Below are 16,650 nucleotides of genomic sequence, written 5' to 3'. Positions count from 1 at the left end.
GGATCTTCTAAAATAATTTTTTTTCAAGAACTACAAGTACAATGGCACACTTTGTCAATCTAATTAAAATCAGATGTTAGATCCGCTCGCTTACTCGTTTGTATAGCGAATAAGCAAGCGTATCTAACATCTAATTTTAATTAGATTGACACTTTGTAAGATTACTATGTTGTTTAAATCATGACCCCTGGACCAATATTTGGGCCCCAAGATGGATAAACAGCAAACAATTTATTAAGCTTGGACTATCGCATTCTGTTTTATTTATTATAGTTACTATTATAGTATCTCAATTCATATATGTATTTGTAGGTTTGATGGGATAGATTTTTTTTTAATTTGCATCAAATGTAATTTATTGTTTACACATATCACTATGATAAACATGTTACTTACCTCGTTACTATTTCGAACAGAAAGATTAATTCACGACAAATACATGCTTTAAAATATTACTTTAATATACACATATACTTGAATGCATATTAAACATCGGGACTTTTCTCGTCTAACGAAAATAAGTTTAATATATATCAGAATAAAATGGATTCAGTCCAATACTATTGCAAGTAACTTTTTAAAACAATACCTTGTATATCATATGATGTAGATGAAATTTTAAAAAGTCCATCTCTCTGTCCGATTAATTCATATTTCATGTATCTTCTTTTCATTATCATCCCCATTTGTACACCTTTTTGTTTAATTTTCTTGTGACATAGAGTGACTAGAGTCCGCCATAACAGTATTAACGATAATTACGTATTTTTTTTTTAATGAAAAATGACTTTGAGTTTTGCATCATAAAATAAGAAGATAAAATAAAAAAAGAGGGAATACCTGTAGTTATTATCATAACAGTTTGTAAACGTAACTCTAATATGTTTAATATTAATTTAAATTTGCTCGCTAACTCAATACAATATGTTTGTTACGTACTTGGTATAAAAATAAATATACAATGACAGTCTAAGAAATAATTTCGTATTTCAAAAAAAGATATAAGGTTACAATCTGGCCTCTTTCATTTCAATCCCATAATTCCGCGTACTTTTCACACTTCCGTACACATTCAGAAGAGTATTGTCACTATCATAGCGAACGCTCATTTTAGATCCTGGGCACATGTCAACTAATTGGGTCCGAAACTTCCTACCAGAGGCACAATACAAGAAAAAGTTGATCGCATGGTTGGTGTACATCAGGAGTTCTGTAACGGTCTTGATTAAAGTGAACAAGGCAATGTTTTCGGCACTTGTACCGTAGTCATTCCACACCGCCGTGATTATCAGAACTGTATTATTAGGCAGCGTGGTCACAAGGAAACTCATTGATACCATTAGCATCATGACGGTAAATTTTCGATTGCTTGTTTTCCCATTGTTTCTGCGCTTTGTGCTGTCGTCTGAAATGTGTTCGTGAATTTTCAGCAGTTTTCTTCTCTTCTTGGCTCTGATGAATTGCAGAACTATTTTGGCATTGAGAACAGAAATGATTATTGTGGGCACGAACGAATACAAAGCGGCGTCTATCCAGGGCCAAGTCTTGTGCACCAGAAAATCGTACGAATCCACCGAGTAACATAAGCTCACGTTATGAACGGTACGCAACTCCACCGTGAAAAAGAAATGGCAATTTACGGCAGAAAATACGATAATCGGCGCAAATAACCAGAGTTTTGTGAATCTCTTTGAGGTGAATACAGACCGAAGATAAAACGGTTTGCAAATGGCAAAGAAACGTTCAACAGTGACCGTTACTATGGTCCATACAGATGCGTCACTGCACACGTATCCCAGAAACACGACGAGCTTACACATCCAGTTGGACGCATTTCTAGGGTCCACGTCCCACAGTTGCGCTACCCAAAGTCTCAGTAATCCAACGTACAAAACTAGTAAATCCAGAACTGACAATACGCAAAGGTAATTGTACATGGGTATTCGAGAGGCGTGTCTCTTCATAACCAGGAAAGATAGCGCATTACCGGTGGTGCCGATAGCGATTAGGATCGGTGGCACAATCTGAAGCAGTTTCTTATGGAGGTAGTAAGAGGGAAGGGCAATTAACTCCTTCTCGTAGTGATGGACTATCATAGTTAAATGATCACGTAACTATAAAATAGTCCAACAAAATTTTGAAGATGAGAAACTGGTGATGGACGATCGTCATAAAATGATCACGTGTCTATATATATATATAAGTCCAACAGAATTTTAAAATAATTATCCGAGATACAAGATAGGTAAAAATTCAATAAGCCTCTGAAAAGCAGACTTGCTGGCGTAATTTGTCCAACGGAATTTTTAGAAAATTCATTCGAGATACGAAAGAGAATAAAATATTCAAAATTGTATGCAAGAAGTATTTTGTCGAAGAGCAAGCTGCTTTAGCGTATACGATGCGGCAGTATGCGAGTCTTCTGCTCTCTGTCGCAAGCTTTCGATATGGGATGATCATCGATCTCGGTTTTCCTTGCTGGGTGTAATTAAAAAACAACAATACACCGATTATACGTGGAAACAAAAGAAATGAGGAAGGAAAACGAGTTTGAAATCTACCAGGTATACTAGTATTGTTTGATTATACATGGATATATACGGAAATTATTACGATTTCAATTTACACGACTTTGAAATCGAAACTTTCTAGTGTTCAGACGGTATACGTGCAAAAATCAGAGAGGTCTTTGCTTTTTACATGAAAAAAATAAAATAAAGCGACTCTAAACATAAGAAATGATTTATTACGTCAGGAAATTTTTATAGAAACAGAAAACATATTATATAACAAGATGTATTGAAATAACAAAACTTTATTCATTTTGTCAGTTCAATTGAGAGTTTGAAAATATGCAATAAAAATCACTAAATTAACAGTTAAAGAATCTGAAATGTAGTACTTGACTTCAGTATTCAACGTTTAACAGTCAGAGAAAGAACAATCTACAGGATAAAATATATAATTAAGTATCGTATGCGATATTTTATTTCTAAATTTTATGTGGAGTTCTGTGATAAATGAATTTATGAAGTTTTAAAGACGGTGACGTGATGATCTTCATGTTACAGTTCTTCACTTAGATCCCTTTTTTCCATATAAGCTGTATTCAGTTGATAAGAATTGTCAATTGTCATTAGAAAGTAGAAAGACTTAATGATATCGTAATTAGAAATACATCGACAAAAATATGATAAACATTTATCACAATGAGTTATAGTCTGTCCCAAGTAACGTTTCGACCACTTTTTTCGAGATTAATGTTTTCAAAAACACACATACAATATAATTATGTACCTGTCAGAAAAGTACTATTGAAATCGACAAAAGGAATTTGACAACTTAATTTATATATTTTCACCCATGGAAATTCACACGAACAAAAACTTTAACCAAAAAAAATGGTTTACATCTTTTATCATTCGGAAGTTACACGGAACACCTTGCACAATTTTTCAATGTTACCATCAGGGTTCTTTTATGCCACTTACAATGCAAAATCCTTGTAATTTTTTTTTTATTTTTAATTAGCTTCTATTAATATCTGATAAGTTAAACATTTTGAATAATTTAAAGGGGAATGGTCACGATTGTCAACCATGAGCTTCTTCTTTAATTTTCAGGTATGATATGTTAGCTATGAAATGTTCTTGGATAAAGAAAACTAGGATAATTTATATATGATTAAGCTCGAGTTTAATATGCAAGTTTTCTTTATCCAAGAACATTTTCATAGCTAACATATCATACCTGAAAATTAAAGAAAAAGCTCATGGTCATTTGTTGCCTATCTAGGTTCCATAGTAGGACAATTTAAAGTGTCATAGCAAGTCAAAGAATATTTAAAATGCAATTTCCATAAAAATTTAAACAACACTGATTAAATTATGAGTTTGCATTAATTTATATTATGTGCGAAGTCTTATGAAAACGAGTTAGTTAATCACCGAAACGAGATAAATATTTTAATTTGATAAACGAGCTCGAGATACTTTTTCGCTATGCATTATTTGGTCAAGAAAAAAATAGTTATAGCGATTACTACTTGTTCTTTTCTCACAGTTCGAATGCAAGTTTTCATATTTTGTCGCAATAAAGTATTTTGCTTAATATTTCACATTTTCGAATTACATTAAATATATAAACATAAATTTGATAAATTCATAATAGAAAAAAAAATAGAAACTACAAACAATTCATTTTACCTTTTGTTTAATGATCCAATATGGCAAAAAATACATCTATAATAAACATCGACAAATATTGTGCAAAATTATAGTAGAGACCTTTAGGCATTTAAGATGAAGTGAATTTGCTTGCATTACATATGTACCTGCTTGTACCAGTGCTTTCACAACATAATACGCACATTACTTACACAAACATTCATATTGCTAAATTAAATCATATTGAAAAGTATTCCTTTTATTCTGTAAATGAGAGAGAGAGAGAGAGAGAGAGAGAGGAGAGAAAGGGGAAGAGAGAGGGAGGTACCGGTATATGATAGAATGATAGTCTAAATATATTGTAGGGAGTGTTTTAACTTATGGTGGCATAGATCTGCCACCACTTGTCAGATCATTATGTCGACTTGTCAGATCTTGATGTCGACTTGTCAGATAATTATATTGACTTGTAGGATCTCTATGTCGACTTGTCACTTATTCACATGTTGAAAAAATTCAACACTAAAACGTTTCCACGCCAAATTTGTGCCATCAAGTTGACATAATATTTTCGGACAAGTAGACATAAGGATCTGACAAGTCAACATCATTATCTGACAAGTCGACTTATAATATGAATGATAATTTTCTTCATTTTATTTTTTCTGTCAAATAATTATGTTAACTTGTAAGATCATTATGTTGACTTGTCAGATAATTATGTCGACTTGTCAGATGATTATGTCGACTTATCAGATATTATGATGACAAGTTAATGACAATTAGTGGCACTTACACGCTTTGACAACAAAATATTGAGTTTCTAGTCAATATGATAATTTTCTGACAACTCAACATAAAGATCTGACAAGTTGACATAAATATCAGACAAGTCGACATAATCATTTGACAAGTCAGCATAATTATCTGACAAGTGGTGGCAGATCCATGCCACCATATTAACTACATCGAATTTTACTCTATTTTAAGTCATTGTGAAGAATAAGAAATGGTTTGTTGGTTGATAAACACGAATACCCTTTTAACAATCAAGGAACTGGGTATAAAAAATCAAATCAATTAAGGAGTTATTAAAAGAATATTACATTAAAGTTATTTTTGGTGTTTCCTGATTTTTAGTTTATATCTTTTTCGGTTTCTGTAATCGTAAGCAGATGATGTGCGATTATAAACTCATTTTAACAGCTTATGATGAAAATCAGAATCTAGAATCTCTCCGACCGTAGTCACCACTGTGTGAGCTATCAACGTCATCCTGAGGCTCATACTCCTGCATAGGATACGCGGGTCCTTCTATGGATTCAGGCCGGAAGTCGCTACCGCGCCTGTCCATGCTACTTCGTCTGCTCATATAAGATGGCGGCGGCAGAATGGGATCGGAATCGGGGAAAAATGCCATCGACGCCCTGGGACTGGTGGACAGACTATCACCCCATCTGGGGCTCATTGCAGACGGGGCTATCATCGTGTCCCGGCGGGACAGAGGACTAGGAGTAAAGCCACGCATCTCGGCATCGCTTCCTAACCGGGATCTAGATGGACTTCGTGCTCGATCATCCCATCGTGACGGACTGCCCACGTGATCGTCGTCGTCCTCATAGCGTGAAGGGCTTCTTCTCCGGAACTGGTCGAATCGGACTGGGCTTCCGCTTCGACTAGTGATGGATGTGCGTCTATCTTGACGGGACAAGAAACCGGATGTTACAGATGGTTGTAGGAGATCAGACCTGAAATAAAACAGTCTAATCGTGTATCATATTCAAACTTTAAAAAAAAATTAAGCAAATAAAGAAATTTAAGCTATTTTCTAAACTACAGAAATCCGAACCAAACGTTACTTAAAAGGGCAAAGTATAATAATATATAATCATTCTTAATCATATTTTTTTTCATTTTAACATACATGCACATGCTTATTAACTTAAGTTCATGCATAAATCGATACCTTCCAAGCATGCTCGTTGCCAACCCGACATCGCTCAACCTTCGCCCGGGCGTCGCTCGTCCACTGAGTTGCCCGGTAGTTGGGTACACAGGTCGTAGATACTGTCCAGGAGGGATGGAACTAGGGGGTTGTTGTGCTGGGCTGGGAGTCGGCGCGGGACCGGTCGTTGTCGTCTGCTCTTCACTCTGCGTCGTTGGAACAGACGGTTCTGCCTCTTCGTCGGCGGGAACGGGAAGTTTGGCCCGGCGGCGGAAAGAACCAAGCCGATGCCTCTGCTCCCATGCTTTTTGACGGACCCTTTCTTCGTTTCGTTTCTTCTCCAGTTCCTGAGGTAAAATTAAAATTTTAATAGTAATTATAGTAAACTGCAAGTCAAACAAAATTTTTTTTCTCCAATTTTCTTTCATTAGATGCTGTATTTAGCCGTTAGTTTTAGTACGAAATCCAAATGCCTGTACATGTACCTCTTTTCGCTGTTTGTCGACAATTGATGTGACATGATACAGAAGGTCGTCTATCTTGGTCTCCGTGGAGTCTTTGCCCATCCCAGCGAGGGACAGGGCGCGGTCCAGAGGAAAGAAGTCGTAGTTCTCCTTCAGTAGCTAGACAGGTGGTTGACAAAACCGAAAAAATTACGATGCAACTTTGATTTCAATAATACAGGTAAAAAATATACACTTATAATTTAAATTCAAAATCAGCATTTTTTTGGGGTGGGGGGGGGGGTGGGGGGGGGTTCTAGGGAACTGATTAACAAACTTAATTTTAAATATCTGTTTGTGAATCTTTGGAAAAATATTTAAAGAAAAAGTTTTTGTTAAAAAATTAAAATGTTAAGTTGCAGCATTGGAATAAAATCAGAATATTTTAAGAAGTGCCTTTTATGGACGACGTACCAATTTATGGACAAACATTTCTAACGCTGTGTAATCGTTGACCTTGGTTCCGTGAAGGTGAATAAAAAAGAAAATATACGACCACATGTTGTGTTCAAATCGAACATGGTGATCAAATCCCTGGAAAAAAAACATTATGTCTAAATGAATGGAGAGAAATATCGTTAACATTAATGCCCTCTTATAATTAGATTTCCATGCGGGAGATACAGAACCTAATCCGGAATCTGTCAAGGAAAGTCCAAAAGTATGTATGAATGATGGGATTACCTTTCCATGGTGCTCAAAGTCGTAACTGTTTCTGCTGCAGATAAAGCACGTATCCCGCATGTCTGCCTCCGCTGTCCACTGAAATTACAATATTCATTGTCAATACCCTGCAGCTTATAGGAAAACTCTGTCACAAAAAGAATTTTAAGAACAAAAAGTTCTATAAAAAACCCAGTGATATGACATTTTCCTGAAGTTTTTTTTATCTTATTGTTTAGTTGGCGCTTTGCCCGTAAAACGTTTTTAGAGTAAAAAGTTCATGACACAAACAATGATTCCTGGGTATAAATACACCATGCACATATGACTTTTTAAGACGTTTTTAGACCAAAAAGTTCATGATACAAACAATGGCTTTCGCGTATAAAAACGTCATGCACATATGATATTTTCCCTGGTTGGTATTAAAGGATAAAAATAATGCGCCTACGAGCTGTAAAATTTCATTAATTAATTATGCTAATTAGATGTTACCTTGAGATCTCGGAGTTCTGAGAAGGTGTCCACAATGATACCAAATATGATATTGAGACCAATTGTGGAAACGAAGATGAAGAATGATATGTGGTAGATTACGACCAGTCCGAACTTGTAAAACGAAGCCTCCGATCTGTGTGCATTGACGTTCTGTATAAAAGACGGACAAAGCAGATAATTAAAGGTTTTATCGAATACATGAACAAGTATGTTGATACATAGGAGTGCTTAATTTAAAATATAAAACATTTTATGGAACGAAGTAACTAAAATTAAAGGTGTTAATATTAATTTTTGCTGAATAAGACGAAATTATGTAAATGCAATTAAGAGACCATGTTAAGCAATTACTAGTAACCATAAAATCATTAAGTTTGGTAATGAATCTTATTTTTTCAATTAAAAAATAATTAATGCATATATTCTGAGTTATCCCGATGACCGATGATCATACACATTTTTAAATTAAATTACCTCGAACATATCTCCGATCAACCCATAACGGATGACGGTTATAGTACACTCCCAAAGCGAGGCACAATACAGGTAGTCGTCTGGGTCAAACATACTCCTCATCATAGCAAAGCTGATGATACCGTACAGATAAAACACCACGAGACCCAGAATAGCCACCCAAATCAACGAACGACCTATCAAAGAAAACAGAATTAATTTTTATTCAGTAAATAATAAAATTAGTATATAGATTTGGTCCGTTCAAGAGCTTTGAAAAAAAAGCTTGGATACAAGAATTGTACCTTAATTTCAGCGGATGTTAGTATTTATTTTATTGGGTAATATGTATACTTTGTTGTAAATATTAATTACTTAAAGTAAGTTTTTCACTAACGTAAATTTTACGCATTACCTTTGCATTCAATAAAATTTTGCTGCAAATTCTCCGAATATTTTTAGTAAAAGAAGTTTTCATACATATATATCAATATTTATAGCCTAGGTAAGGAACTAAGCAAAAGAGTCTGCATGATTGTCCATTTATTGGAAGGGCATTGGACCAAAAGAAAACAATACATCGACAGCTGGCAATAAACAAAACAAGTCGGAGTCTATAACAGTGTTTTACCGTTTTGTGTGACAGCTTTGATTACACCGGACAATAATTGGTTGTTGTTTACGATGTTCAGGAGATGGAATGCAAAAAAGTATCCATGATACATGGTGCCCGCGATAGATAAAGCAAGAAACCCCTGTAATTTAAGAGATCTTTCTGTATTTTATATGGAAAACATAGGATACAACGAAGCTATAAAAAAAGAGGAAGAAATAGATTGCCTATATGAAGGAAACAACAGAAGCTTATGTTTGTTGATTTATTATTTTTCCTCTTTTTTTTTGGTTTACCAAGTAATAAAACGTTGTAAAACTGAAAAATTTTGCGTCTAGTTTAGACTCGTGTTTATTCTTCTTATCGTCTTCATCTTCGTCTTTTTTATCACGGGAACAGGTTTTTCTGTAATATAAGAGAGAAAAATCAAATAATACAATGTAATAAGTCATGACAATTATGTCATCCCCCCAATCAAAATATAATATAGGTGATGCAAGAAGTACATGTACTTACTTTATGGACTTGAAAATACTTCTAAAATGCGGAAGGCGCGGATGGTTTCCTAGAAAGTAGCTGACCACAACCAGGGTGGTGAAAAAGTTATGCATTCCGCCGAGAGAAAATAGTGCCAGCTGATACTCGGCGTCAGTCAATGTTGAAATCACAGGAATCGGACTGTCAGGAAATTGAAAAAAAAAGACTCCGTTATTGAATGAATTTTGATTCTTAGAAATCAATTTATTGGGTTTTTAAATAAAACATGTAATACATGTACATGTATTTAAAGCTGAACAGATTGCTTTATGATTTAAGGAAAACATAATATTTTCATAAAGTTGAACTAATTTTATCATTTCTTTTCTCAAATTAACGTAACAAACATTAATATCATCGTTTAATTAATAATATCATATGCAAGTTAATCCTTCTAAAAATTGCCCTGATAAGATATACTAGTACTGTATATGCTTTAAAACAAAATAATATGTTTAATTCAAAGTTGTATTCTCTAATATTACTGTTAAACAATTTTATATTTCCCCCCCCAAAAAACCCTTAAAACAATACAAAACAAAAAAAAAATACGCAAATCTGTCTCACTCCCTAACGATGTCTGGGATTGCTGTTGTATTGTGCATCAGTTCCTTCACACTCGAACTTGCCAGGGACGCTTTAGCTTGCCAGGTGACCAGCATTAATATGTTGATTGCAAAGCTCAGAATGGTAACGATGTGGTTCCAGATAAGCCTAAAATTCGATTGAACTTTATGTTTTAAAAATAAGTTTCGTAGTTACATGTATTTGCTTGTTAAAGAAGATGTATTTCAAGGTAACTAAAGTATGACTCAGACATATTTTAAAAGAATGAAACATATGTTTCTAACCATCCTTTGGTGAGACAGATCGCTATAGGGTTACTGAGGATATGTCTCTGATAGGCTATGTCTTTCATAATATCTTTCGTCCATTCCATGAGTTCTCTAATCTTGTTGCTAGGCGACGATCTATCTACGTTCCATTTCAACATTTCCTTCACCTCTTCGCGCATAACTCGCTTAATTATAAATTTTAAATTTATAAAATAAATCTTTAAAATACACAATTTATTTTGACAATAACTGAAACAAATTTACGAAATGTTTAGAACCAAAAATGGTTTACTTTATTTCTTTGATGTATGTACATAAAAGTTTTGACAGCAATTTATTTGACTGCATCTTTTAAGTATCAGGTTTACAAAACAGAGATGTCTTTTTTAAGGTCTAGGAGAAAATCTGTCATTTGCCCAGTTAATGTGGCAGAGAATTCATTTAGAAAAATATCCTAACATGATTGTTACATTTGACAACAATACCTTATTTTTCACTCTGAAATTGACCTTTTGTAGCTCGTCGTCCTTCACAATTTCGATGCTTTGACAGTTCTTTCGGTAAAAATTTATAGCCTTTTGTTGCAGCAGATCCAGTTTAACTAGAAATTCATAATAATTTTTCATTATACACACAGGAAGACGCTCAAAATATCAGTAATAAGAACTTATTGTAATAAATTAAAGAAAAAATTAATTTAATATTTTAATATTATTATCATGTGTTCAAATAATTATTAAATAGCATTTTAGTTGGTAAAGTCACCTACTGTATTCTGCCAGTTTGATATCAATATCAAACATGCGAGCAAGAATCAGATAGAATCGGAAGCCTACATCCATATACACATCGGCCAGTTCATCCTTTTGTTTTCTCTATAGTAAAACCAGTTTTATTATTATATTAAAAAACATGTTATACGACAGAAAAAAACCCAAACTTGTAAAAGGTAATTCGTGATGTTATTTAATAATTTACAGTTACAAAATTTTGTGTATAAAGATATTCATTTGATAGAATCCGTCTTTTACGGCCGTTTATCAAATCTCACCATTCCTTTAAAGAACGACTGGGCTTGGGAGAAAGATTTCATTGTACTTTGAGTCGGAAGGGCATCAATTCCGAGAGAGATGTTTTTTAATTCTTCAATTTTCTTCTTATCGGGCTGATGCATCTCATAGCATTCGGTCATAAGTCCAATGATGGCTTTCTTGTCCAATGTGTCCTTCACTTCCTACATAAAAAAAATCAAACGTTTAATTACCCAAGTATAGACTAGCTTTCTGGCTTCGTGTGAGACTTAGTCGAGAGATCAAGTTGGTGCTTTCGGTAACGTGCTTAGCTTACGGCCGAAGTCAGTATCCTGCAAACTCTTGATTGACCAACTAATCAGTTCGCTGCAAATCAAAATGATCGGAGGCATTTCTCCTGCTAGCCACAATTGCAACTTCTCGGGCCTTTCCGGCAGAGGGCTACCGGAAAAGCCCGAGCTGTTGTAATTGCTGCTAGCCTCGGTGTTTCTTTTGCAAATCTACTAAACAATTATTTCATACACTGTACACTGACTCTGTTTTCTTTTTAGGATTTAAATTAAATACATTTGTATAATGTATTAATCATATACATTGGATAAATTCGATTATCTATCTTATTCTCGGGAGAAAAAAACCCGAGCAAGTAACATACCTTTATTATCATTTTTGGCAAGTTTGACTAAAACAAATTTTAACTATCAACGAAACAACCTTGAATTTATTTTTATATTGATATGAAAATAACACTGCTCAAATGACTTTCTGGTCCATTCTGTTAAGATGAGAACAAAAGCAGATAAACAAAGCTGAATGGTACTGATAAATATATGACCAAGTATTTTGCCATTATGGCTTCTTGTTCCCTTGAATCGCTGAAATATAAATTGGCTAAATATTTCAGATAGGGATTTAGTAAATTGTAATGCTTCTGTTTTCTTCTCTTACTAAAGAGATGTCTGTTCTCCCTGGTCCATTCTCTTCGATTAATGACAAAATTAGATTGGCTATGCTCTCTCGAAGGCCAAGCACCTGAAACAAAAAAAACCGTCTATTGATTAGACTGTTTTTTTTTCTTAATTGGTTTCTTTTTAGACGACGTACCTTTAATTTAAACGTTGAAAGGTTATATTTTAACATGAAGCTGATACAAATTACCGCGTTATTATGTTAAAAAAATGCAGAAATTCATCACACAATTCATGCATAAAGTAGTTTCGGAAATTAGATAAAATGAAACAAATAAAAGTCAATTACGTATAGTCAAGTACAGATGACAATTCATCTACAATAATGAATTAAAAGAAGACTTTTGGATAAAATATATAAAACTGATATTTCGCATTGTACAATATATATCCTGATGCTTGCAGAATATAGGGTTTTGAACATAATTAACTTGAGCTAATTATTTATTTTAAACAGGTAATCACAGATAACAAAGCTCACCGAGACGAGACATCACCCTTATGAGACTTCACCTTTATGAGACCACCTTTATCATATTAAATGAAAATCATACTTTATGATCTTGGATATTCATGGATTCTGTTTTGACACAATGTCGTATATCATCTGTTAAAAAATTGTATGATAATCATATGTTCATATGTAAATCAATACAATAATATAAAGTTAAATATTGCATACTATCATATTTACAACATATATCATATAATACAATTATATCATAATTAACAATGATGAGATATGATATTGTAAAGTATGATATGACATTGTATTTTGTTAATATACGTTATTGTATTTGATCACATAATACAATATCATAACATATAAAACAATATAGTATTATATTACAATATCATATTACATAATACATCATAACATTGAAACATATGATATTATATTGTATAATATAGTATGATAGTGTATGATACTGTATCATTTTTAACATAATATGATATTGTATCATATGATACAATAAAATTTGATACAAAATTGTATCATATCAAATGATACAATATTATGTGATAAAGTAAAATATATAATACAACATTATATCATATGATACAATAATATATTTACAATATCATGCAATACAATTTCATGTGATGTGATAATATATCATATTATAAACCAATGTCATATTATACAATATCGTATGATACGATATTATATATTATTACAGTATCATATTATACAATTTCATGTGATATAATTCTATATTATAGAAACTAATATCATATAATACAATATCGTATGATACAATATTATAGAATATACAATATTGTATCATATGATACAATATTATATTTTGCAATATCTTATGTAATAGTATCATGTGATGAAATAATAAATTAATAATACAATATAATACTCTACAATATTGTATCATAATATACAATACTATACATAACGATATCATGTTACAATATCATAACATAAAATATAAAAAAATTGATACAATATTGTATCGTATCATATGAATTTTTATAATATTACATATGATATTGTATTGTATCATATTAAACAATATTGTTTCATACCATACAATACTATATCATAGGATTCATGTTATATCATTTATTAACAAACACATCTATCTATCGAGCAGGTTTGAGCGAGGTAGGAAAGTTCTTTAGCATCCTTGATAATGGAGATCAGGCTCTGCATCTGAAGCAACCTCTGCATTTCATTTAGAATATAGTTAAATCAACTATGCAAGCTAACATCTATAAAACATGTGACCTGTTCCAAAAAAACTAAACCTCATCCAGCATCTGAAACCTATGGCTCAGATTCAGCATTCAAGCCTGTCTGGTGCATCAGTATACATAAGACGCATCTCCATGCAAGTTTGGTGAAGTTCAGACCAGTAAAAACTAAGATATCATCATCAGAGGGCACTAGCAATTAAAACCTTAACCTGCTCCAGCATCCGCAACCTATGGCTCAGATTCAACATCCATGCCTGTCAGGTGCATCTGTATCATAAGACACACCATCCATTTAAGTTTGGTGAAGTTAGGAATTGTAAAAACGAAGATATATTTTTTAGCATCCTTGATAATGGAGATCAAGCTTTGCATCTGAAGCTTCCTCTGTGATTCATTCATATTACAGTTTAATCAACTATGCAAGTTTGAAAAAGTACTATTAAACATGTGACCTGTTCCAAAAAACTTAACCATATCCAGCATCTGAAACCTATGGCTCAGACTCAGAATTCAAGCCCGTCAGGTGCATCAATATCATAAGACGCACCATCCATGGAAGTCTGGTGTAGTTAGGACAAGTAATAACTAAGATATAATCATCAGAGGGCACCTGTTTCAAAAACTTTAACCAGCTCTAAAAACCTTAACCTCCTCCAGCATCCGAAACCTATGGCTCAGATTCAGCATTCAAGCCTGTCTGGTGCATCAGTATCATAAGACGCACCATCCATGGAAGTCTGGTGAAGTTAGGACAAGTAGTAACTAAGATATAATCATCAGAGGGCACCTGCAACAAAAACTTTAACCAGCTCTAAAAACCTTAACCTCCTTCAGCATCTGTAACCTATAGCTCAGATTCAGCATCCAAGCCAGCCTGGTGCATCAGTATCATAAGACACACCATCAATGCAAGTTTGGTGAAGTACGGACCAGCAGTAACTTAGATATTGCTATCAAAGGGCACCTGCAACAAAAACTTTAACCTGCTCCAAAAACCTTAACCTCCTCCAGCATCCGAAACCTATAGCTCAGATTCAGCACTCAAGCCTGTCTGGTGCATCAGTATCATAAGACACACCATCCATGCAAGTTTTATGAAGTACGGACCTGCAGTAACTTAGATATTGCTATCAAAGGGCACCTGCAACAAAAACTTTAACCTGGTCCAACAACCTTAACCTCCTCCAGCATCTGAAATTTAGGACTCAGATTCAGCATCCAAGTCTTTCAAGTCCATAAGTAGGTCCAGATGCATCATCCATGCAAGATTCGTGAAGATAGGACAAGTAATAGCTTAGATACAGGACCTACAACAAAAACTTTAACCGATCCGGACGCCGACGCCGAGGGTATAGCATAAGCTCCCCCTGACTTCGTCTCGATGAGCTAAAAAAAACTGTTTCAGGCCACCAAAGTGGTTGAAATCTTCGGTAGAAGGTTTGTTTTCTATCATTATGTGTGTGTATATATGTGTAATTCTAGTATCACATGGTTGCAATCTGCTAGAACAGAGGAACATACTGTAAGAAAGTCACCTCACCTTTTCCGTTGGACAAGACTGGAACTCGGCTGCACGAAGAATGAAGTTGATGTAGTCGATGATTTTGTTGTCAAAAATCACCACTCGGTTATCTTGGTTTCCCTGTAATCATAGTTTAAAACTGTTGTCATAAAAAATGTGCTCCGATTAAAAAACGATAACTGCATGCGAGTTTTTTTATGTTATATATCTTTAATATGAATTTTTAGGGGGAAATCCATCATATAATTACCCGATAAAGCAAACACGGATTATCTAATTTAATATTCTGCTGTAACGAATTTCAATTCATGACACGGCAAAATACTTTGCAAGGCCAAAATAAGAACACGGCTATTTTTATACGGTTTTACGGCAATAGCGAAGTAATCTTTTTACACGAGCTCTCGGGACTTTTAGAGAATTTAATTAAAACATCATTATAGTAAATAACGATTGTTCCGAAATATCTTTTTAAAGACGGTTTAAAGTTTTGTCACTTTTAAAATCCATTTGAATATCAAATCTAAACAAGACTTCTGAATTATTATGTTTAAATCCGTACAATTTAAACATTTTAATTCAAAACTCTTATTTAGATTTAAATATATTAAATCTAAACAAGATTTCTGAATTAAAATGTTTAAATTTTACGGATTTTTTTTTTTACTAAATATGTTTTTACATAATAACGATTTTAATTAAAATTTATAACACATTTTCTAAAAAAAATTTAACAAATTATAGTTAAGTTTTTTTCGTTGGTTCCCTGAAATTCGCCGAAAAGCGAACATTGCTGTGTTAAGAAATGATTTAAAAAATAAGAAACGAACCGCTGTGAATTCATTCATGGTTTCGAACAGCTGGATAACCAGTTCGATATTCTTGCCATTGATGTTGGAGTAAACAACGTTCAGGAAACGGGTCACTTCACCGATGATGTTAAACGACTTAACATTGTCCGGCTGTTCTCTCAAGTAGTCCTGGAAACAAAAGTTCTCCTTGTAGACAACAGTCTTCACCAAAGGACTATGTGCGGTATGGTCAAATGTCTGCCCCCAATTTTAACCAATTTTTAAATAGTATCGTATGAAAACCAAATCTTCATAAATCATTGTTTAGTAGACGCCTATCACTTTAATCTTGATTTTAGTCACCATTGCTTATTCGCTGTTTATCTATGACGTCACCTAAATGACCTAATTCCT

The 16,650-nt window shown here is 33.6% G+C and overlaps 2 protein-coding genes across 2 annotated transcripts in view; both read right to left on the bottom strand.

Annotated features, from left to right (window-relative positions):
* Window positions 1-501: 501 nt before the first annotated feature.
* Window positions 502-4,071, bottom strand: LOC128189488 (probable G-protein coupled receptor 139). Its single transcript, XM_052861117.1, has one exon. The coding sequence runs from the start codon at window positions 2,094-2,096 to the stop codon at window positions 1,008-1,010; it is 1,089 nt and encodes a 362-aa protein (XP_052717077.1). The 5' UTR covers window positions 2,097-4,071; the 3' UTR covers window positions 502-1,007.
* A 130-nt stretch (window positions 4,072-4,201) lies between these two features.
* Window positions 4,202-16,650, bottom strand: part of LOC128189489 (inositol 1,4,5-trisphosphate receptor type 2-like) — a 36,543-nt gene continuing 24,094 nt past the window's right edge. The window contains exons 52-69 of the mRNA XM_052861118.1: window positions 16,276-16,425; window positions 15,464-15,565; window positions 12,194-12,277; window positions 11,266-11,448; window positions 10,984-11,089; window positions 10,700-10,815; window positions 10,230-10,399; window positions 9,946-10,092; window positions 9,358-9,519; window positions 9,138-9,246; window positions 8,860-8,983; window positions 8,250-8,425; window positions 7,773-7,925; window positions 7,299-7,376; window positions 7,029-7,148; window positions 6,597-6,734; window positions 6,133-6,458; window positions 4,202-5,914 (exon numbers count right to left, since the gene is read on the bottom strand). Coding sequence (XP_052717078.1) covers window positions 5,386-5,914; window positions 6,133-6,458; window positions 6,597-6,734; window positions 7,029-7,148; window positions 7,299-7,376; window positions 7,773-7,925; window positions 8,250-8,425; window positions 8,860-8,983; window positions 9,138-9,246; window positions 9,358-9,519; window positions 9,946-10,092; window positions 10,230-10,399; window positions 10,700-10,815; window positions 10,984-11,089; window positions 11,266-11,448; window positions 12,194-12,277; window positions 15,464-15,565; window positions 16,276-16,425 — 2,973 coding nt within the window. The 3' untranslated portion in view covers window positions 4,202-5,385. The remainder of the gene's footprint in view (window positions 5,915-6,132; window positions 6,459-6,596; window positions 6,735-7,028; window positions 7,149-7,298; window positions 7,377-7,772; window positions 7,926-8,249; window positions 8,426-8,859; window positions 8,984-9,137; window positions 9,247-9,357; window positions 9,520-9,945; window positions 10,093-10,229; window positions 10,400-10,699; window positions 10,816-10,983; window positions 11,090-11,265; window positions 11,449-12,193; window positions 12,278-15,463; window positions 15,566-16,275; window positions 16,426-16,650) is intronic.

Source organism: Crassostrea angulata, chromosome 6 (assembly GCF_025612915.1).
Source record: "Crassostrea angulata isolate pt1a10 chromosome 6, ASM2561291v2, whole genome shotgun sequence".
In the NCBI taxonomy this organism is placed as follows: domain Eukaryota; kingdom Metazoa; phylum Mollusca; class Bivalvia; order Ostreida; family Ostreidae; genus Magallana; species Magallana angulata.
The sequence above is the reverse complement of the archived record's forward strand: the minus strand, read 5'-3'. Positions and strand labels throughout refer to the sequence as shown.

Coding starts and splice junctions, on each gene's coding strand:
- LOC128189488 (XM_052861117.1), bottom strand. CDS start 2,096: ATGATAGTCCATCACTACGAGAAGGAGTTAATTGCCCTTCCCTCTTAC.